We start from the raw sequence: 25739 nt of genomic DNA, 5'->3' as shown, positions 1-25739 counted from the left end.
AGATTGACAACCGTACAAGACACTTGAAACGTATCACTAGAAGTGACAGATTCAGCGTTACTCTGTACAATACCTCCAAATATTTTCCATAACACGTCAAGGTTAACTTCATCAGCTGGTCTAAAGGCTACGTATCCCGGATCTTTATTCTTGAAATTTAAACTGTTCAAAGTGAAACCTAGGTAATCTGTATCTGAAGCTTTAGCTTTCATTTGCTCTACAACTTCTCCGAACCCCCGCTTAATCCAATCCAGTTCAGATATTCCTTCAGGAGGACTGTTGAATTTAAACGTTGTTCTCATACCGTAAAGTCTAAACTTTTTGACATACGTTTCACTGGTGTTTACTAAATATACAGGCTCTAGCATATTTACCGACATGATATATGGCTTATTGAGAAATGTAGTTGAGGTTTATGTTAAACAAATATGACAATGTTATTTTAAATTTGTTTAAATGAACGGCTATCGTTGAGATGGTACAATGTAGCTATACACAATGACAATGACAGAATAGTGTTAAGTGAACAAGTAAGAAGCAGGCTTACCACAGTGAACAGCAGCACGGTTAATGACTGGCCATCGGTCGGCCGCTCTATTTATATAGCGCTCCGGTAATGTTCGGTAACCTGAGCACCTATAAATAGCTGACTCACCGGTATGGACTGAAGACTAATGATCTGCACTTGGCTCACGTAGCTCCCAGGCTGACGCAATATGATTTAATGTTTCATGTTGGTTACTGTGGAATGCACATCTGTGTAGTTATTACTGGAGTCGTTGGAATGTGCACCTGCATCCGTCACCGAGAGAGGGAGAAGAGCCGTTGGAATGCACATCTGTGTAGTTATTATTGGAGTCGTTTAACGCCGGGCGCCCCGCGCCGCACGTACAGCCATATCGCGCCGCCACGCACAACTCGTCTCCGTGGTCCAGTGGTCAGCGCGACAGTCTCGCATTCGTAGGGGCCCGGGTTCGGATACCGGCCGCCGGAGACACAAATTTTTGTTCATCCGCCATGACACCGTCCGCCATCGCTCGTCCGCCATCGCTCGTCCGCCATCGCTCTCGTAAGGTGGGGGGCTTGCTGCTCTCCCATTGGCTGGGGGGTCGTCGCAGGGGGTCTAGGAGGGGGCGGGGGGTGTGGGAGGGGGGAGGGGAGGGGGGCAGGGGGCGTGGCCTAGCCGCCATTGCTGCTTTCTCATTGGTCCAGAATAACTCCATAAGAGCCCATGTTAGCGCTAAAGTGGCGCCCGTTCTACTTACGGCCAAATGCAATATAATTGAATCGTAAAAAGTGAGGGCTCTGTGGTGTAATGGTAGCACATTCACCCGGCAAGTGAGAGATCCGGGTTCGAGTCCCGGCGGAGCAAGTACTTTTTGTGATTCAATGTTTATTGAAAAAATTAAATAAGGCTATTGCCATTTCTACAAATTTAATTAATGTAAACAAGAACAGATAGTGATATATGTGCCCTATCATCTGTGAAGTACGTTATGGACATTGGAAGGAAACGATAGAGGATGGATTATGGATCTCTGCATCTTATTCTGTCTTGTTTGCTGAATTTAGGGTGTGTTTCAAGTGGTAATTTTGGAAACCTTGATGTAAACTAAGGAACTTTTGATAACTAGCTACTTTAAGGTATTTTAGTGATTTGGAAATTTCTAAACTCCGCATTGAATCCTGTCCCGTTGCTCCAGGTCGAACTTTGTAAGAAAACTGTGTCTCCGCGGTTTCCATTGTATGGCTTCTTCATATGGCATTATATGTAAAACTTCCGAAGTGATTTACTGCTGAAACACCTGTCAAATCCTTAAAACATTTATGTGAGACCAAAGATTCATCAAAATTGGTTTAGTAGTTTTCTAAAAAACTATGAACATAAAATAATTAACATAGAAACCAGTCGAATTGCATTTGGAAACCGATTAAAAATAATGATAATCCTACAAGTTTAAGAGTCTTTCTTACTTTTCTCGGCAAATTTGAAACTTGCCAATTCAAAAAAGGTCGTCTAAACATATGTATTTTTAAACAGACTATTTTCACTTTACAAACTCCTTTAAGTACAGTACTACACTTTTACATAAATTCTGCAGTGGTAAAACTGTTTTCATTCTGAAAAAGAAGAAATCATTTTTTTAGAATCCCAGTAAATTGTAAAGTTAAATTTTAATAAACTTTTCCTCAGACATTTATGTTTGTTATTATTAATTTACTCATGGAAATAAATATTAATCTCTGCAGGAAATTTGTTCGTTTATTTTTTTAGTAATCAGACACAACCGATTTCGTTTTCGTCTTCTTTGCCGGATTAACAGACGTAACAGTGACGCACTCTATACAAACAAGCCAAACTCGGAGCTGAGTACGGCTCCACCACCGTGTCTGTATCACGGCCACCACATAGCGTCGCCGATAAAAACTTTCACCGAGATCGACAAAGACGTCTCTGCCGGATTAAGAGACGTGACAGTGACACACTCTATACAAACAAGCCAAACTCGGTGTCGCCGATGAAAACTTTCACCGAGATCGACAAAGACGTCTCTGCCGGATTAAGAGACGTGACAGTGACACACTCTATACAAACAAGCCAAACTCGGTGTCGCCGATGAAAACTTTCACCGAGATCGACAAAGGCGTCTCTGCCGGATTAAGAGACGTGACAGTGACACACTCTATACAAACAAGCCAAACTCGGTGTCGCCGATGAAAACTTTCACCGAGATCGACAAAGACGTCTCTGCCGGATTAAGAGACGTGACAGTGACACACTCTATACAAACAAGCCAAACTCGGTGTTGCCGATGAAAACTTTCACCGAGATCGACATAAACGTCTCTACCGGATTAAGAGACGTGACATTGACGCATTCTATACAAACAAGCCAAACTCGGAGCTGAGTATGGCTTCTCTACCGTGTCTGCATCACGCCACCACGTGGTGTCGCTGACGAAAACTTTCACCGAGATCGACATAAACGTCTCTACCGGATTAAGAGACGTGACAGTGACGCATTCTATACAAACAAGCCAAACTCGGAGCTGAGTATGGCTTCCTTACCGTGTCTGCATCATGCCGCCCTCGGTTACGGTCGATGACTAAACGTGGCAGATATTGGTTTATTTCCGTTGTAGAAATAGAGCACAGTGGTTGTCATGTTCATTATATGAAATATATATTAACACGTTAAAAATTGAATAGTATTAATTAGTAATAAAAGTTGCTAAAGAGTATTTTTTTTATTATTATAAATATTATCACGGCGTCTTGTTAATTATTAATATAAATTTAGACTGTTATTTTTGAATAATCACCCAGATAAAATATTAAAAAATTTACATTATATTAGAATTCGATCAAACAAATTTCAATTTAATTATTTAAAAATTATTTTTATTGTAATTAAATCCGGTGAAGAGATTTTAATTTTGGTTTATGAACAATATATAATCTTATTAAGGTGATAACCCTAACATGTGAGATATCAATTTCTTAATATAACATTTACCGAAATTGTCATATTGTAGTTTGGGTAATTGTCTCTCAGAGCGTAATGTACATACAGGATTACAATCCTAAATTTCTTACGACATACTACTTAGGACGACAACCCTATTAATGATCATAGGACATATATCGTCATTGTATATTAAATGGGAAAAAGGAATATAAAATTCTTATAAGTATTAAAACGTTGTGTGTATAATATTTTGATATATTAAAAATCGAAAACTGCAATGTACATTTAGGTATAGAATAGTTTATGCAATGATGTTGCAATATTGTGTAGTAGTGAGGTTTCAATCGTTGGTAAAATATTAATCTTTATTAGTCATAAGATTAAAATAAAATCTGCTACTAAGCCATTTTACGGTGAGGAGATATAATTCACCATATTATCTATTCTTGTCTCTTAAAAAGCGAAATAGCTCATTTTAGCATTTTTGTATTAATTTTTTTTTAGCTTATGTGATTGGCTAGGTGTTCGGAAAGTATAATAACTCGAGGAGCAAGAATCATTTTATACTTGTCTGACTGTCTGTCCGCACGGTATTTCGAAAACTGCCTGGTCTATAGTCTTGAAATCGTGCATGAAGCTTCATTTCTGAATTCGATGATTATTCAATTTAGCTGAGAGTTAGCGCATATCTTTACATCGTCCTTATTGGTTACTATTATGGTAACAAGAAAATAGCAGGGTAAATAAATTTTTTAACAGACTGACGACAATCATATGATACTTTAACGTGTGACATATTAAAACATGGAGCCTAACTACGTAATCGTGTAAAACATAATCTTTTGGTGACTTGGTATGTAGGATATAGCAAAGATGAATGTCGGTGTTCTTTTATTATTAAAAATCGCTATGAAACCAGAGGTAAAGGTTCAAAACTGTGGATGTTCAATGTGGCAACATATCTCAAAAAGATGTTATCTGTAAATTATAAATGTTTCATGAAACTTCAATTAATATAATAGAAGAAATTCTATACTGATGCATGTCCATAGGATTTGGTTGTTTCATTGAAGCTTATTTTACAATAGGCAGACACAATATCTCTCATCTGCTAGGGAGATGACAAATATGTTTTATTATTTATGTGCCTGCCGCAGGACATCTCGAAAATAAAATGGGTCATAGACTTAGGTGTGCCGTACTCCAAATTTATACCACCTTGTTTTTAGTTTAAGGAGTATAAAGAAAGAATATTAATGAAAACTATTTATGATTTGATACTCATAGTAATGGGAAGATAAGCAAAATATGTAAACTAATCTAATTTATATTCCTTCTTCTCTTTATAATAAAGATTTATACCTCCTTATTCATTCAAATATCATATTATTATTTAGAACTGTTAAAATGATAGATTTATTTTACCATAACATGATAATTACTACATGTTTTTTCTTTTAATATTACAAGCATCCATGATTGTTGCATTGAATATATTTTGTACTAGCCCTACTAGAAAACCATATGATTAGTAGTTAGCAAAATAATTCCGATATTTTAAACTATTTATTCCATTTTTTACACAATTAATGCTTGACATATATGTGTTATTTTTGTATCTTTAAATAAACTGCGTTGTATACTAGTTTGGTACATAACATACACAAATAACAAACCATCTTAATCTCTAAAATAATATTTATAAGGTAGCTGGATTGAAAGGAAACACGTATCAACCTATCAAGAACCTACTTTGATTAGATTATTGCTACATACTCAACAGCGTGATCCACCCACCTCATTCACACTTGATACAAACGAAATGTCAGATTGTTTTGTTCAGCTGTCACACGCCGGAACGAAACCCTTGCAGAGAGAACTTTTGGAGTTGACACTTCATTACAATTGTTCCCAGCTAAAATGTTGCAGCGATACGAGGATTACACGATGGCTGATATCACAGTTTAACACACTTAGAGGAACCATATAACAATCTTAACTTCTCTTTTGACTTAGAACATTAACAATGATTAATTACTACTGTGTCATCCTATCATTTAGTAGACAATTTTCACAATTTACGAAGTTCATGAGACACATTTTCAAAGAAAATATGTACTGATATTTTCAAGGAAACCTTTCAGTGTTAAAAAATGAAATAATGTATGGAAATCGAGTATTTTTGACTAGATTGAAATATTATATTGCGCCACTTTAATACTGAGTGCAACTATCACGTTACTTCCTTCAGATAAAAAAGTGTAAATACACGAGTTAGGACGGTAACTACAAAGTATATTTTCTCAACTGCCCTCTTAATCATTAACACTGAAAATGGGTACATGAGTGCTTGATATATGAATAATTCCATTTTTTAAATATCATAGGATCCTATCGTACTACATAAAAATAATATATATACTTCGAATTTGGAGTTCCTGTAGATTTATATAAAATAGGTTATGTTACTGAAATCCCAAAAGCTATTTAAACGAATACACCAAATGTTGCGGGTGCAGCCGAAGGCATGTGCTACAAATGTAGACATTATTTTTTCAACTTTTGAGATATCGAATAAGCTATGGAGGCAAATTTTTCTGTATAAATAATTCTGTAGACAATTAGGTCGCAGGTTTGAGTCTGTCTGCCGGCCCCATAGAGTAAATTCAGAAGTTACAAAAACGCTGACTCATTAAACAAACTTTCTCTAATTCAGAATAATCAATTTTGTTTTTTTTTATAACTGAGTAACCTGGAATAGAAAAGGTAAAAAAAGATGTATCATGTATTTAATGTGAAAAGTATTAACATTGTTATTTGTTACAAAGGCAACTAATTGGTTTGTAATGTGCGCTTATTAAATTAATTAATTCCTCTCTATCTTTACTTTTCAATTAACTGAATTGACATTTAATTTATGTTAGTCAACAATGCTTTTTTCATCCTCCAATAGTTAATCTCCTCTTGCATTATTTCCAACAAACATATTACGCGTAGTACTCGTACAATGTTTTAATGTGCTTTTATGACATGATATGAAACCATTGTATTTAATGTATTATAAATTTTGAAGTCAATGGGGTAAGTCTGTCCACAGTGGAAGCAGTCATTATGCAATTTAAACTAATGAACGCATTTATGTAAACGAATGCCATTTATTTATTTGCGGAAAAAAGTACTATATTCCTTTTATCAAAATTTCTTTTTAATTTATTATTTTTAGAACTTGAGATAGGAATTAACAATTATAACTTTGGTATATTTTGATAACGCATAAGTATGTAACGTATTTTTTATTTATTTTTTACTCATTCGCATGTGAATAAGGGTCATGTTTTAATGTCTTTATTTTTATGGTCCAAAACTGTCTAGTTCCATTTGTGATGACGTAAATAATTGTGACACATTACCTCTTTTTAAAAAAAATCGCGACACTATCTAGTCTGGTAAGCTTACCATGACCTTCAAGGGGCTTTTTAGCTTCGGATGGTAGTTAGATCACATTATCACATCGTCACGAAAGTCTAACAAACTTAATAGTGTAGATCGTTCAATTAACTATTTTACTGAAATATTATATGCATAACTCACATTATATTAATTTATTAATATTTTCATTAATTCATTTATTAATGTAATTTACTGTAATTTATTAACGTGTACTGCATTGACTTGCATAAAAACATATCATACGTTCAATTTTAATTTATGAAGCTTATCAGAGTTTTTAACAAGATATATCACGGCACGTATCGTAGCCTCTTCATATGTGTTTGATTTGTTTCATGATGTTTTATTATAGTTCTCACACTATCACAGAAATAATTAGCATTGTTTTGAATTACTGTTGCAGTAAACAATGAGTATAATGTAAATGTCCCTCTGTTGGGGTTTTACCCCTTTAAAGCGGTAAGTATTCGCTGAGTAATAAGAAAAACTAATAACTAGTTAAGAATAAGTATCGTACTAAATTTTATATTCTACTCCTCACAAAATACTCATGTCTTCGGAACTCATTCTTGATTTGTTCCTTTTTATTATAGTTTTAAAAGGGTACTTCCTCGAAAACAGCTGACACACAAATATCACTTGCTTGGATGAACACATAAAGAAAGTCAGTTTTAAGAATATGTTACAAATTTTTATCAAATTTGGATATCATCCTATAGCACAAATTAAATTATAATAATTCGAAATCGTAAATTTTGGATTATTCAATATTTCTACTGTTATTTTTAATTTAATGTTTAATGTACCTATTGCAAAATTCAAACTTTTAAGTGCTAATTTAATTTTCTTAAATTAACTTCATATTAACAAAATAGAATTATTTCTAAGAATATGAAAATTCGATTTAAAATGTTGTTCTCCATGGTTCACGTTTTACCGAAACGCCGTTCAATATATCGTGCAAATTAGTTACCTATTTGTTTAGCATGTTTAGTTTGGTTCAAAATGAAGGCGCTATCACCTACATTTAGATTGAACCAAATACTGGAGTATATTATATACAAAATGTCAACTCAAATGAGAAATCAGAAAATTACAAGCTATAAGAAGTACTTTTAAAAGGGATATTTCCTTTATGACAGAAACATCGACTACCTAAGTTTCTGTAATGGGAATATATGCATTTGACAATCTGATTCCAATCAGTGTCTTTGATAAAGACCTACTTGTCTTTCCTGAGACGACAATACATTTCTGTCACAAAGTTAGACAACATCTCTTTGTATTGTCTTTATGTTTTGTTTTGTCATTTCCGGTCACGTTAACTATGATTTGAATGTGTTAAAATCTGCCACAGCCTCGAGGCTACATTTTAAGGGATTTGAGGCGATGGTGTGTGGCGCTGAGATTACACATGTTTAAAAATGGTTTAAACATAAGAATTGTATTTAGGCACTAGTAATTCAACAGCTTACAAAACGAGTATAACAAATAAAAAGATTATATAACTACAATCTGACCCTGCCACGCTTCACGGCGGCTTGGTTATCATACGATTAATATTATGTACAAGTTATTCATTATTATATATATTTTATTAAATTCAAGTACAATTAAAATTCTTTATTGCTTATACAAACACAGACACACAATATAATTTCAATACTAACACCAAACAGATTCGCCTAAACTCACCAGTTTCATTACACTAAGAGCCACGGTATCGTGTTACAGATTCGCCTGACCAGTTCATAATGCTCCCTGCCTCTGCCCTTGCCTTCAGTCTCCAACCTCATCAGTTTCATCACACTAAGAGCCATTATAGTGTTACAGATTCGCTTGACAAGTTAATGCTCTGCCTTTGCCATTGTCCTCAATATCCAAACTCACCAGTTTCATTACACTAAGAGCCATGGTGTTGTGTTACAGATTCACCTGACCAGTTAATGCTCGCTGCCTTTGCCCATGCCCCCTGTTTCCAAACTCATCAGTTTCATTACACTAAGAGCCATTGTATTGTGTTACAGATTCGCCTGACCAGTTAATGCTCGCTGCCCTTGCCCTTGCCAGTTAACGGCCCTCTATGCATCCGAGACTCGGCCCCAGTCCCCATGTACAGCCTAGCCTTTAAGACACGCAACAGCCCTTCTCAGAAGACGTCCCTGCGATGGGGGGACTGCTGTAAGCCCATCCGCTGATGCAACACCTTGTTACCGTTCGCTACCTACTGTTGTTACTCAAAGACTATTTTGAAAATTTGTTATAAATAATGAATTCTATATTTTTCTGGGGAGAAAAGAAGACTTTATACCAAATATAATATATTTTAGTGAGAGTGTATTTCGGTTATAAATTGAGATATTTATTTTTATGTGAGAACTGAAACTGATACATATCATTCACATAAGTGAAGAAGACTTCACCCATCGTAACCCAACACTAAACCAAAATCGTAAGTATAAACCAATTCCATAAATTTCTCTTCATCTTTATTCTTTTGATGCTTTATACTAATAAACATGAGGACTACGAATTAACTCGTAGCCTACTAGAAATGAGTTTCTATTTTTTTATTATTGTCTCTAGCTTTGAAGAACGTTTTCAATTAAAATGTACGCATTTAACCGTTGGGAAAATTTAAATATATAATCTGATTAGTGAGTTGTAACAAAAGCGTTTAAAGTAAATATTGTTAGTTGGATAATTAATTGTTGATTTACCTTCAAAGAAACTGGACTGTGAAACACCCTACTGGTGAAGTGCCCCACCCTAATTGTGACTTCACCTCCCCATATCAATTACTCGTTCTATTTACATCTAGGAAACCTTGAATGGTATACTGGATAAACTTATTAAATTACTTTAATTTGTTATAGATATATATACTTTTAAATTATTCCCTGTAGTTTTCTACGTTTATAATTATATTCAAAATAGTTCTGAATCAATTTTATTTTGTAATAACTAATCCTGAATAATACAGCGGATTTTTTCATAATTATAAATCAAAGTAAATTTCAATCATGTAACTTGAATATAGAATATGAATTAATTCTTAAATATATGATTATTACGCAGCGTCTATCAACTTATTATTCCCAAACACTTCATTTAAGGACCTCACTTTACATTATGTAACTAAATTTCTAACAATTTAATATTTTTCTGAGGATCAGTTGAAGTTGAGTATTTACGAGTTTACTTAACGAGTTTCTTTTAACTTCATAAATATTGTGGTGTTTATTGTTTTAAATTATAAATGTATTATTAACACTTAAGAAGAACACTTAACACTGAGATAGTATGTTTTGTTTTCATCTGCAAGTTATAAAAAGAAAGGAAACAACTCAGGGGAAGTGAATCCTTAACGTATATTCATTATTACAAGGAAATGATACAAAAGGGAACCGAAAAAGCTGTCAATGTCAAAATGGTATTGACAGGCGATGGAAACATCATTACTGCCTATCATAAATATTGACATTATTCCATTTTTGAACCAATAGATAGTTTATTATGAAAAGTGTACTACTAAGTGTACTTTGAACTTTTTTATGATTATTATATGAACAGGAAAGTAGGATGAGTTTAGTTGAACAATTCGTTATCTTGTATGTGTTGGATACAAATAATTCAACATAATAATTAACTATACTATTCTTCACAAATTAAACTTATTTTTATGGAAAATTAGATGTAATGTGTATGATATTGAGCTAAATAATTAAACAAATTGTGGGTTTTACATAATAACTTACTTTCTTGCGTATACAGTATTGTATTATAATAGATAAACTTAAACACTTACTGTTTCATTACTTACAAGCATCTTCTTACATTAATATAATTTTTGTTTAAGAGTAAACCAAAATAAAAATGGGTTATCGTTCAACGGTTAATGTGTTAAATTCCAATATGGTCATGGGTCATTAAACCATTTTAAATTTTAGGACATTTTCAGTTTATTTTCATCTAGAGGTGCTACGGTCTACTATAAAACATAAATCGTTAAATTAAGCTACAAATACAATTAAAATAGAAAAGCTTTTATTGAAAATATGTTCAATAAATTATATAGAAAAGTCATCAAGAAAATTACTTTTCAAAACATTTTAAAATTAGATTTTGAAAGTAATTTACAGTATCTAGGAATGGAAACAGTTTTAATTGTATCAGTTCGTTTTAGTCAAGATAATTTCGTAATATATGTCAACATAGTTCCTGATGCATTATTGGAAGAGAATAATCATTTTATTAAACAGCAAAAAGTGTTCTATCTTATTCTAATAGTATAGAATTAAATATTGGCATATTTTGTTGTTTTAAGGATTTTTTGTTTGATTTTAAAGTAGTTCTAAGTGTATTAAGCATTAGATATTTTTGCATAAACGATAAATAAGGTAACTGTGTTTTTGTTTTTTATAGCATATTTTCTATTTTTATTTTCAGTCTATCTACTTAGATTTGTACTAATTCTATTTTTTCTGCCCTTGTAACGTTCCCGAGCTGGTCAATAAACCTATCGAGAAAATAGAGAACTGGCCAAGAAGATGAGGTTAAAACCATAGACTGGATGATTTTACAGCTAAGAGAAGACTTAGGAGCTAGGAATACCAGATACTAGGGACCAAAACTGCGGATATCTAAAAGAGAAATTGCGTTATTGAATACGTATGAGCCTTTAAAGGAAATAAGCTACTCTTACAACAGAAATCTTAGAGGCCTGAATCGCCAAATAGGAGTATCGCACAAGGCCTGAGTTGTCCCAGAGGACAAGTAATCTCTCAGAAACAGGACGATTTTAAAGGTCCGTGTGATACTTCCAGACTTCTGAGCGATATCGACTTGAACAACTCTCCTACACTCATATTGAACGGTCGTCCTCTTTCATACAGTGACAAGGCCAAAAATCTTGCACTGACTATTACAAAAACTCTTAGTTGGGCCGATAATGTTACTGAGACTTGTGGCAGGGTATTTGCTGGTATTCATAGTCTTAAGCAATTTGCTATTTATTTACCCTTGAATTTGAAAGTAATGTTAGTAAAGACCCTGATTTTCTGCCATTTCAATTACTGTAGCGAAGTTATAAATGACATGACGGTTGAGCTTTCGGACAGATTACAACGTGCTCAAAATTATTGTATTCGCTTTATCTTCAACCTTAGACGATATGACCATATAACACCCTTCATCAATCAGTTACATCTGTTAAAGTTGAGTCTACTCCGTCAGTTCCACATTCTTAGCATGTATGTTACATTCTATTTTGTATAACGATTATTCCCCTTCCTATCTGTCTGAACGCTTTTCTTTCATTTCTGAAACAAGCAATTGGAATACTCGACGTGGAGCCTCTCTGTTATCTATTCCTGTTAATAGATCCTCTATTTACAGTAAATCATTCACAGTCTCTGCTTGTCGACTCTGGAATAATCTCCCGGATCATATCAGAGGTATTCGTAGTCGGGAACGGTTTCGGGGGGTGCTTAGGGACCATCTGTTTTGGACCTCGTCGGGTTGATGATATCGTGGCATAGGGTATGGGACGATGGCTTTGTATGAATGGTGATGGATGAATGTCTGTTAATTTCCTTGTAAGTTTTATTCTATTTATTTATTTTTAGTTTCTTAGTGAACCTTTATTTCATTTTATTACTTTATATAAATAGAGATTATAATTTTTGAATGTAAAATAGTACTGTAAACTGTATTTTGGCTCTTGTTTTACAGTAATAGTATAGTTTATTAATTTATGGTTAGGTGTAAGAGAGGGCTTAATAGTCCTAACCTCGCCAATTGAATATGTTTTACGTTGCATTCAATACCGAGGAGAATTCCACCCATACACCTAGTATTCACAAAAGAATCATGTTCCCAGAGAAATGTGGTTAGAGAGGTGGCTAAAGTTCGGTGGCTTCATAACAAGTGCTCCCAGAGACCGGGTCATCCCAGAGGAATGGTGGCTTCAGAGGAATGGTGTCCTGTCCGGATTATCATGAAAACTGTATTCTCCAGAGAGAGACCTGTTAGTCCTATAGTAGTTTCTTACTAATATAATAGTCCCAGAAACCTAGTTATTTCAGAAAAATTATCTAAAGTCCGTGCGATAACCAAGGCCAAATTATTACACAGAACGAATCATGAGTTGAGGTGGGAAAGAGAAAGACCTGATAATCCCGTAGTGGTTAATAATAAAATAATAGTGCTTTCAGAGATAAGGTGGTTAGCTCGCCCAGATTCTCTCAGAACGAATCCTGAGAACAGATTATCACAAAAACGAGATCCTCCAGAGAGAGAGAGGGGGGGGGGGAGAGAGAGAGCTAGTAATCCCGTAATGGTTAGTCATAATATAATAGTGCTTTCAGAGGCAAGCTGGCTCGCCCAGATTCTCTCAAAACGAATCCTGAGAACAGATTATATAAAAACTAGATTATCCAGACAGATAGATAGAGGGAGAGGGAGAGACAGAGAGACGTTTTAATCCCGTAGTGGTTAATACTAATATAATAGTGTTTTTAGTGACATGGTGGTTATTGAGCACAGATTCCCTCAGAGAAGAGTCTTCCCAGAGGCCTAGTAATTTCAGGAAAGGGTTTCTCCCTGATAACGAATTGCTCGGAAAACTCTAAAAGCCCCTTACATGATTTTAGATTGATATTTAATCAATCGCACATTTGAAATATATATATATATAAATTGTAATATTATAACAATGTATTATTTACTTTAATAATTTTAGTAAGCATCGAGTGGAAACTGTCTGTAAGACATGTTTCGGGATGCATGACGTTTATGTTAGCTAAAGTGCTTCAGACAATGTGAAGTAATATGTCTAGTTTGTTCAATTCCTGTTATGTGGAAAATTTTCCTTTAATTATGCATATTTTCTTTGGTTTTACTAACACTAAAAATCAGGTTCCAGAAGTGGAACACTATGCAGGTATTGCTTCCCATTATTTCCAGAAGTGGTGTAATTATTTCATTTTTGTTACAACCGAAATTGTAGGCTATGATAAGTTCAAGTTGTAAATCCAATTTAAAACTTTTAATAAAGTTCAAGAGAATTACAAAATATATTATTACTTGCAGCGGAGTAGTAACCTTAACCTTAATCAAAAACAAAATCCATCTTCAAAGCGAACGACTCCCTCTGATCTTGTTAGGGAGGTACTTTTCTTTCATCTTTGGAGTAGAATTACAAAGAAGTTTGTCGGTTATCTCTCATAAAGCCACCCAGTAATTACATTTGCTCCATTTTTTTATAGAATAGTTTTATTGTAAAGAATATTGAAATGCACAGACATCTGAAGTAAGAAACTGTGATTGAGTAATGTCTCTTTCTATGTCAATGATATTTTATTGATTACACTTCAGTGCATTCAACAAAAAAGTAAGTTATTTTTATTTATTATCTAGCAATAATTTGTTTGTGTATATAAGGACCTAATTAAAAAAATAAATAATAATAGCCTACTAATCCAACTTTGATGTGTTGTCTGTAAACGAAAGGTATTGATAATACCATTAAAACATTTAGATTTCCCTAATCATTCTTTTAATACAGTTTGTTAAACATACCTACTTTTATTTCGGTATAAAAGTTACAACTTCAATTTGTAAATAAGTTTTTTCGTATTATTTACTAGACTGAATGGGTTAAAATACAAGATCCAATGGGTTACAAATGGTTTATGTATTTGGTCCTGATTACCTATAAACGTTTCATCCTCTTATCTTTTCAGGCCTTTTAGAAATACTCAACTTTCTTTCTGCAAACCTAATCGCTATCCCCTTCAAGTGTTCCCGTTAAGCGAACCAACTCCAACTCATTGTACTGGATGTTAGATTTTGGGAAATACAATAAAAATTATATATATATATATATATGTTTACGAGTTATATATAGTTAAGGTTATATTCTCTAGTTTACTCACAGGTACAAAATAAACTACGATAGTATGCAGTGAAAAGCAAAATAAGTTTGAAAGAAAGGGTAAGCATAGAATTTTTAATCCCAAAACTATCTCAATGTACGGTTTCTAATCTTTTATTGGAGTCTGAAGGTTGAAGTAACAAAGCAAAGTAAACATGAATGTATATACATGAATGTATATACATGTGATGTCATTATATTGATCAGCAAAGCTTAACATAACCTCCAGCAATTTAGTCTTGTCTTCCCCATCTAAATCTAGCCTCGATTGATATGCTTGTCATCCAATTTTAAAAAATAAATCTTAAATGTAAAGATACCATTGTTTACTATTTCCTAATCTTAATGTACTAATTCCATGCACTTATTCATGGTAAAGTTATTTTCAATCCTGTAGCATGTACTTCTAAACAACTACATTATAACGTAGAGGCGTTTACAAATGAACCCTTTTGCTTACAAACGGTGGAAACTAAGGAGGCAAATTCATGTAATACAAGGAACCCCGCAAATTTATGATGGGTTGGTCGGAGATGAGATACCCTTCTAGTCTTATTTGTCACAATTATGTTGCTATTAGAGAGGGCAGTTATCAGTGATCCCCCTCCCTCCAACACCTTCCTCCCCTTCAGCCCTACTGATAACAATCTGCCCTCCCCGACCACCCTCGAGTACCAGCGCTGCACTGGGTTGGCTGGCAGTACAAATTTCTAATAATCGTTAGTCTAATGGTGTATTGCTTGTAATTAACTTAGCTAATGTTAACCTTCTACAACATGCATTAACCTTCCAATGCTTTGATAAGATAATTAATTAGTTACAAAAGTAAATACTTAGCCTAATACTTGTGTTTCATGTAAACAATTCGTTTGTACTTTCAATCACAACTTTTAAGTCATACTATCAAAGAAAATAGCATTTAATCATGCGTACAAGAGTTTTTTTGTTTATGTTTCCGCATAATAACCGGAGTGTCATGTCCAATGTCCTTTTAAATACCATTGCAGGCTTTCTGAGATAGTTTATATATATTCAATTAAACCTTCAAAGTACTTCTAAATTATTGAATTGACTTAAGTTTCCGTGGATCGGGCCCATGATATCAAAGAGAGAAACTTTCTTAATAAACCCCTGTGAGTTAGCTTGATTGCCGATGAAAATTCAATTGAAAGATTTCAGGAATCAAATGGCAACGAAACTATAAGTCTTCAAGTCGTAAATAAATACACCTTCATTCGTGGGCGTTGCATGAGCTTTTGCAAAACTTAATAATACTGGTTCTGAGTTGGTTTTGAGGTGTCAGTTGTTTCTATTAATGGCTTAACCAGCAGGAAAGAGCTGCAATTTTGAAAGCGAGACTTTTTAGTTAATATTTCGTAATATAAAAGGCTATAAAAATTTAAATTCGATAAAATTTTATTTAGAAATGGAATTTCGGTACCTATACATACTAAGTTTAAGGCAATTTTAGTTTATCAGAAAGACAGGAAGGAATTAATCTGTGGGGAGAACCAGAATTTATAGTTTTCTTTATGAAAATCTGAAAATATTTATTCTATCTATTGTCTACTACTAAGTGCACATAAACTGAAAGTTTTGAAAATAATGGAATACTTCAAATTAAACTTTTTGTTAGATATTACTAGTTAAAGAACAGCACCAAAATAATTCAAAAAATAATAGAATGGACCTCCTCGAATGAATGAACTGATAATTGTAGATCCACAAAGATTTATCCTAACCAAAATTTTACAGAATATACCAAACTATCAAAAATAAGTTTATATCATAATTATGTTTTACTGCTAGTTATAACAAGTAACATAAGCATATAAAATTCACAAAACTTGCCATACTGATATATCCTAATTCTATTCTTGTCTCTGCGGACTCAAATGAACTATGTAGTTGTACTCTATATACCGTTTATGAACATAATTTTTATGTATACATGTATAACCCATTATGCTTAATTTGTAATCATTTGAATATAGCCTAATACAGTGATATTGTCTAACAGTAGATCTTTCTTGCGTTTCACCTTTAAATTGGCAATACATAACTCGACCTAGAATGTCAATTTCTTATGAAGTATTGAGACTTACTTAATGTTCTTATGAGGGTAACGCATTAGGAATAGTAATCGTTTGGAAGTAAATAAAAACGTCATAGGAAACATATTCCTAAGAGGCCATATTCAACTTGCATACTACCGGGTTTTGCGGGAATTGTCTCCTGATAAGTAAAAAATAAGTAATAAAAAGGATAAATATTCTAATTTTCTCTCTAAATACTTTTTGTTGGACTTCAAATGAATTAATAACAATAGTAATAATTAATAACTACTAAAGTCCTCTTGTTCATCCTAATAGTACACATGTTTATGAATTTATCCAGATTATGAATTGTAATTTTAAATCGTTCCTTCATAATGACTAAAGAGAACTTTTAATATATAATTACTTTTAGTACCTCTAACTACTGAATTCATAGTTCAATGTGAAGCCTCTTCCAGAGCACCTAAACCTGCTGTAAACCACTATATTGGCGTATATGAAAATTATGTGAGTAAAATAAACGATCTAGATATAGTCCTACAAATATATCTCAATTTTGTAAACTTTATTCAACATGTAATCTCAACTAACAGAGACCAAATACAAGACACGATTTACTTTAATGTTGTACCATTCTGTTGACCTACAACTAACTGTAATGTAAAGAGACTATATTTCGTGACAAAAATTATATAAACTGTTTATTAAAAATTAGAAAACTGAGAATCCAAATCAATTTGTCGTTATCAGGGAATTTAACCGAAACTTTGGAAATTAAAACTCATCTCTTCTCTCAGACTTTCTTTAATTTATTGCATGAATATATCGTAAATATTCTTCTATGCAATAAATTATCAACTAAAAGTAGACTATTACGGGAGCTCTACAAACACGAAAGTCGCGGTACTTGCAGCGGTAACTCCGTCAACCGGCAGTTTCGATCAATACTGCTGCTATTGTGGTTAGTTAACTTTTAGGGCTTCTAATTTCCTTTATCCCTTCAAAGAAAACTGTTATCTCACATTTTCTATGTAAATCCTAAACGTCCATTACAACTAATCTATTAAAATACAGTGTCAATCAGATAGAATTGAACTATTAGCTAATATATTTATTTGTGTATATTTTATTTTTAATGTTCCCAATCATTCGTGCAATATCATCATTCACAGCATTGAATGATGAAATATTTCCAGAAATTGGATGTCTAAAATTATTTTATTCTAAATGTTATTTTGTTTTTGCTTAAAATTACGAAAATATATTTTTACATCTGTAATAGCTTTATGACATGTAAGTATGAAACTAGTATTAAAAATACAACAATTCTTTAAACTTTCGCTACAGAAACCTATCGTTATTTATTATAGTATAATTTTTATTACTTAAGAAATTAAATGAAACTGTATGAGTAAATTTAACATTTCGTAAAATTGTTATAGCATTATGTTTGGAATCCCTATAATTTATATTTTTTATTCTATTTATATTTGAATGAAGAATGAAGTATTACGTATAAATTAATACGTTACATAATCACAATATTCTAATAACTAATATTTTCTCACGTTGTTTCTTAACAAGATCAACTTATTTTTAGTTCCAAGACAGAGGGTCACAAATTTATAAACACTGAATTTTAGATCATCTATTAATACTTTGCTGACTGTAAGATAATTTGATGACTCCAGTGGTTTAGTCTATTACACAAGACAAGATTAGTATAAAATAATAAATACACCGTAATCCCAACTACGATTGAATGATAAGAAAGTTATATAAATAATAATATAGTTCAAATATCATAAATATCATTTTAATTTTATTAAAACTTGCTCAAGCTATTGTAATGCGTGCCCTAAAAATGGACTATATAGTGATATGCTTGAACCACTAGTCCTAACAACTCAATGGTGTTTCAGAAGATGATCAACGTATCAGGAGTGATCTCAATTGTGCTGTTCTACCTGCTGATCTTGGGTGTCGGTATCTGGGCAGCGCGCAAGAAACAGGCGGGCAATGATTCGGAGGAAGAGGTCATGTTGGCTGGTCGCAGCATCGGACTCTTCGTCGGCATCTTCACCATGACAGGTTAGTGCTTATGTAACCTTGACTAAGGATTACAGTGAGAAACGAGTAAAGAAAGTAGGCTGGTGAACGTTGACTGGTTTTTATTCTGAACATTTTTAGAGATAAACCAAATACCATCTCATGTGAAATAGTAAATGAGCGTTTTCCCTCTAGCTCTCTCTACAAAATAAAGGCTTCAACAATAGTTTAAGTGATATAACTATACTATACCAAAATTCTCAGGCTGCAAGTAATAACATTTTAGAAATCGAAATGTTCTGCAATGTTAACTCATCCTGATATATTAGTAATATCTGAAGACCGGCTTACCATCGATGTACTGCTTGTATTTACACTCAGAAATTATGTTTTGGGAAATTCTTTAAGCAGAAGTAAATTTAAAAATGGAGGTGTCACTCTATTTCTGAGACAATCATTGAAATTCTAATACATTAATTTAAAGTTCAGCTGACAAGAACTTAGAAGTTTCTGGATTAAAGTATTTATGGTTTATACCGATCTCCCATAGAAAATATTAAAAGTTTTTATTATCAATTGCAAATTTTATTAAAATTATTAATAAATAAGAATAAAATATTTATTCTCCTAGATAATTTTAACGTCTATATACTAAATAGAGAAATATACTGTACACAGAGATTCTGTGACTTCTCTAGAAGTTTTGGTCTGACGTAGTCCGGTAACTCACTAACTCAGATTACAGCTCACACAGTCAGCCATCGACAGACAACCTGGTCACCAAACATACCAAACGTTTCTGTGTCAGTTGTGTCGATGGCTATCATTGATCATTACGGACAACTCGCTGTTGTGCCGAGATGTCCCGTGACTCACTGTTGACCGATGGAGAAATTTGGAGAGGGACCCTCGACCTTTAAATGTTAAGACATTGATCAGGTCTTTACAAAATGAAGACTGGGGACCTCTTTATAATTCTATGTCTGCGGAGTAAAGATTTTCAAAATTTGATAATGTTTAATTTAATTTAAATATTTCATGTCCATTGGAAAAAATAAACAATTCTCAAAAATAATAACTAGAATTTTAGTATCTAGAGAAAATTTAAAAAGAATGTCCAAATATACCAAGTCCTCTAAAAATAACGATGATCATGAATTTTATAAACGTTACAGGAAAATTCATCGTAAAGTAATAAAAGCGGCAAAATCTTCCAACATCTATAAATGTGTTAACCTTAACTTTGGTTAATATTTCTAAAACGGAATGGCTAATTATAAAATGCCAAAATTAAAACCAAGTCCTATCAACATTAAATTGGACTGAAAGAAGGAAATAAATTATAAAGTGAGTTGACCAACGTGGGTAACGTTTTTTGCAAGTATTTCTGAACTAGTGTCGAAAGTAATGACGCAGTAACCAAACCGCGCTCACACTTAGTAAACAGTGGTCCTATATTTCCTATGGTTTGTTCACTGTAACCACAAGGGATGCATGTTGAGACAGTCATGAAAAGTCTTAAAAGAAAATGGTCTGCAGATGTTGGTGGTGTCTCTGTTTGGCTGTTAAAACAATGCTATCATACAATTGTGGAATCTCTTACAGCAGCCTTAAATCTATCCTTTGTTGAAGGTAAATTTCATCACAATTTAAACTAGTTAAAATGATTCCTCTTTTCAAAACCCGTGTTTTGTTAAAATCGCGTAACTATATACCTATATATATGCCTTCTTTGACTAAAGTTTTTGATTTTAAATCTGTTAATACATTTTCTGGATAAAAACAACATAGGCTACTAGCAAAACCACAGTTTGGTTTCAGAAAGGGGTTGTCTACTGTTGACGCAAAGTGTAATTGAATTTGTAACTGAAGGCTTGGAAGCACGTGATCCAGTACTTAGTATATTTCTGGACATTTCAAAGGCTTTTGATCAAGCAATTCTACTTGATAATTTTTATAGTTATGGAATCAGAGGAATCCTCCTTAATTTGCTGCAATCCTATCTCACTGACCGTAAATTAGCAAGTTCAAGTTTCGTGTGAATAGTTCGATTATCCAAATTAAAATATGGGGTTTCACAGGGTTCAATCCTTGGACCAATTTTATTTTTACTATATGTAAATAACGTTAAAAATATATAAACCGGTAATCTTGTTCAAAACGCCAATGACACCAACCTCACCTTCAAAGCCAAATCAAAAGCCTCCCTAGTATAATTATCAGTTACGGAATTGAATATTTGTATTCAGTATCTTGAGAAAATAAATTTGGTGATGAACTAAAGCAAATCAACCTAAATGGCCGATAATAGCCAGAAAATTTGAAAACAAAATTCCTCACCATCGGTAATGATTGGTGTTAAATCATTGGTCGAAACATACCACTAGATTCTTCAGTATCAACATAGATTGTTATTTATCCTGGAGAACACATATTGAAAGTATTTGTATAAGAATTTCCTCCAATATATATTTGCTAAGAAATTTATCAAATCAAAATTAAATTAAATCCATCACAAATCATACAAAATTCACAAAGGTGCTGAAAGAATATTTAATAGCGAACGCATTTTATTCCCTGGACGAATTCCTGGAAAACAACTACCAACGTTAAGTCAGAGCTAACAGATATGGGGAACTGAAGGGTGTGCGATAAAATATGTGTATATGTGTAATTTATTGAATACATTTATAATTTTGTACTTTTTTATCTGAAATGTTTTATACATAACATAAGCTTATTGGCATAACAATAAGATTAGTGACGCATATAATACAATTTTGTATAATTGTTAAATGTATGACAGTAAAGAATTATTGAATTGAATGGAATTGGTCACTGCATTAGACTCCTCATCAGCATCTTCACCATGACGGGTCAGCCAATTTGTAACTTAAATTGTCAGCTAAGGGTTATATTAAAAAACGAGGATAGAAAGTAAGTGAATGTTGGGTGGTCGTAGCATGGGACTCTTCGTTGGCATCTTTACCATGACATGTCAAAGATGTAGTGGTATAAAAACTAAAGATGGTTGAAGTACTTTAAAAATTACTAAATGTCGAAACACGTGTCTAAATATATATAATATATTTTAATAGTTAATAGTATAATTAATTGTCTCATCATTGTGTTTCCAGCGACCTGGGTGGGAGGAGGGTACATCAATGGAACAGCTGAAGCTATCTACACTCAGGGTCTAGTGTGGTGCCAGGCTCCCTTCGGCTATGCCCTTAGTCTCGTCTTTGGTAAGTTCGATTACTACTTTTTAGTACTTAGTGTTTAATCTTGAACTTTTAACCACTGCTTTACAATTATCTTTACTTCCTACAATGTTACTACTTCAGTTATCCGTTAGTAATCTCGTTATAAAAGGTTGTCAGTAACATTGCCGCTGGTTCATAGCTCGAGTACTACATAAACCTCTTAAGAACCTGCTGTGTGGAAACAATCTCAGAGTTACCCCATAAGAACAAAGTTAAATTAGAAACACTTCTACAACTTTATTTTTATCGTACTATTATGTAATAAATTGTATTTTAAAGATAGTATTATTATGTATCCAAACTCTTTGTATTATTTCTTGTTAGATGTATACTTTTTGAATATTTCAAGTATAAAACTACAGATTTTTTCAGAACAAAAATGCCGACTCTTAAGGGTAAATAGTTTGTTTTTTTTTTTTTTTTATTGCATTCCGCTAAACATGAAAGAAAAATAGACAGGATATCTCTTTGGTTATTAACTGACTTCAAGAAGAATGAGGTATACATCTTGACCTGTTCTATGATGTTTTTTATGTATATTCACCGATTTTCCGAACTACTACACCTATTTAGATGACACTTAAGCTGAACATATTAAGCTATATTCCCACTTACAGGAAAGAATAATAAAATGAACTACTTGCAAATTTTAAAAAATACATTTTTTAAATAAATACAAACTGACTACAGTACAGTATCAAGTAACTAAAAAGTAAACAATATTTTAACTGTGCAAAATTACTCAAAGCCAACTTTAAATATACTAAAAAGGTTTTTTATGTGATTTTAAATGCATTTAACATAACGCCCAATACATAGTACCTACCAATATTCAACTACGAGTGTATCAATTACTATATTGTAAAGTTCTAAATCCGAAAGTTTACTTTTGATGCTTACGAAACATTAAATGCTATACTTAAAAGGACTATAACTAAAAATTAACTTCCAAAGACATGTATCCCTTAAAGGTTTGCTTCGTTTTCAAAATTTGGTAGAAAACTTTTTTGTCGTTTTGTCATTTTTTTCACTGTATTATAAAATATTATATTATGTTAGCTTCAACAGTTTTGAAGTTTAATTTAAACAAAACAGTTAATATTTAGCGGCTGGCACCTCAATATATTTATTTTCAAGCAACTGGAAACCCACCATCTTTAAACATTACATGTTATCTCAATATATATTTTATACAGTGTTATTTAATCATGTAAGGGTTTTGAAATACTTTATTTTCTGTACACTACAAGTTTTATACCATATATAAAAATTTCGAATGAATTCATTATACTGTAAATCAGCTATGAATAATTATAATTTATGTATAATTAACAATTTCACTGAACTTCCATTTTGAAACCTTAAGAGATATTAAGAGATAGCGGATAATGTGTAATAAAAGTAATCTTTATTTGAGTACAACCCCTAAATTCATTTTGAGCAGTGTGCAAAGTGAAGATTGTGTGGAGACAACTTCATTATTTCGATTCACAATTCCCGATTTACACAAAAAAGGAGATTTAACAATCTAAACAAATTGAGAGAACCCATTGTCTGACTTCATTCTTTCTAAAATGAAAGGACACTTCTATGTAAGTTTTGATTACATTCTAATGACCATAATATAACAATGGATCGCAACCATTAAATTTTGTTTGCGAAGGCCTAATGATGTTTTATTTAGCGCTTCACAGTACAATGAAATATTCCATAGAGTTTCCTTTCATAACCGAAACCTGTATTAACAATGCAATGTTGTTACGGAACAACAAAGTGAAAGTTCTTGCTGCACGCCATTACAGTTGGTGTTTATTATTTAGAACAACTAATGTAAGCAGCAGCTGTTGTTTAAAGAAGGCTCTCAAAGTTCCGTTGACGAGGAGTGTTGTTAATTGGGGCTCTTGTTGGCAACACTGTTGTTTACAGTACATATGCATATTCATCGTTATATCTTGCACCTGCTTAACATGTTTTGTTTTTTTAATACAAAAATTATAAGAATAATGTTTAAGTTGAGTAATTGAAAATAAGATTGAATAGTTAATTGAAATAAATTACCATTACTTTATTGTTCCCTAACATTATGACTATTGAAGCGAATTTTCAAGTAACTTTTGCTGAATCAACATATTTATTTTAATTTACTTTATCATTCATTTTTATTACTTTATCATTCATTCAAGTACTTAACTTTGAATGAAAAATCATCTTTCAAATACCCCACTGCGCAATTATACAATAGAACTGTCCACGGTCCCCAAGTGGTTCAATTTCTTAATCATTGTACAATATATAAATCTCTTTAGTTTTAATTTCATTCAGAAATTACTAGAGTTATATGTTTACAATTTTCAAGATTTCTTAGTTTCTAGCCTTTAACTTATCCCAGCATTTTATGCCAGTATCTCTCCATATTTTTAGGATGTATTTACTTGTCAACGAATAAAATTGATGATTTTAAATCTCATGAAGAGTTTTGTTGAACTTTGGCTCGTAATCAAGTATGAAATTATTATAATCAATTTACCTTATTACATCATACACTTTCGAACTATGTCATACGAATGTTATAATGATGTAAAAGGTCTACAATTCCATTAAACTTTGAAAATGTCACCAAGGCAATTAAATGTCATTCTGGTAGGTTACTGTGGGATTCAGCAATGACTGGACGTTTTTCAGGTGGAATATTCTTCGCCAATGAGATGCGGCGGCAGGGCTATGTGACGATGCTGGACCCTCTCCAGGATACCTTCGGTTCCAGGATGGGAGGGTTGCTCTTCCTACCGGCTCTATGCGGGGAGGTGTTCTGGGCCAGCGGGCATCCTGGCAGCTCTTTGGTGAGACGGGATTGTAACAGCTTAGAAGTATTCGTAAATGTTTGTACGGAACTTTAGTAACTATTATTTAGCATTCAAATTCCGACTTGGTCATGGTACTTTTAAATTCTTAGACTCGATCACTTGGGACTTAACTAAAGTAATGTAAACGTTAGAAATGATCATATAAAAATCATCTTTATTTGAAAATCCTGACATACTGTGTTCCTTGCTTTTTTCCTTGTAATTTAGTACTACGCTCCCTTGGTTAGACAAAATTCAAACTACATACAGGTTAGTTTTGAGAGAAATTAGTTATAAGTTGAAAATTACAACTGTATCAATTTCTGTTGAATGCTTCTAATTTTATTTTGTTATCACTTAAAAATGTTCTTGTTTTAATTTTTTATTGATTGTTTGGTGAAATTTATAGGTCACATCTATGTTTTATATATGGAAAAATGCAGTTATAACCTTTTTTAAAACAAAAATAGTTTTAAGAAAAGATATACGAATCTAACTGCCGATAGAACCTTGTCAAATGTCATTAAACCAAGGGAACAATTAGTAACAAGTAGTGATCCTTTATTTGGTTGAAGTGTTTAGTTAGACCATAAAATTTAAACAGTGACACAAAGATACTCAGAACACAGTAGAATATGCATGATTTAAGTTGGAACCGATAATTCGGTAGTA

At 32.7% G+C, this 25739-nt stretch overlaps 1 protein-coding gene across 1 annotated transcript; it reads left to right on the top strand.

The window, feature by feature from the left end:
• Window positions 1–8949: 8949 nt before the first annotated feature.
• LOC124372875 (high-affinity choline transporter 1-like) lies at window positions 8950–25064 on the top strand (the record flags this gene model as incomplete). Its single annotated transcript, XM_046831287.1, has 4 exons — window positions 8950–9371; window positions 18835–19003; window positions 22099–22206; window positions 24907–25064. Coding segments are annotated over exons 2-4 (432 nt in total), but the record flags the coding sequence as incomplete, so codon positions are not given.
• Window positions 25065–25739: the final 675 nt, after the last annotated feature.

This window comes from Homalodisca vitripennis, unplaced genomic scaffold (genome assembly GCF_021130785.1).
Source record: "Homalodisca vitripennis isolate AUS2020 unplaced genomic scaffold, UT_GWSS_2.1 ScUCBcl_4258;HRSCAF=10331, whole genome shotgun sequence".
In the NCBI taxonomy this organism is placed as follows: Eukaryota; Metazoa; Arthropoda; class Insecta; order Hemiptera; family Cicadellidae; genus Homalodisca; species Homalodisca vitripennis.
This window is presented reverse-complemented; position numbering and strand designations above follow the sequence as displayed.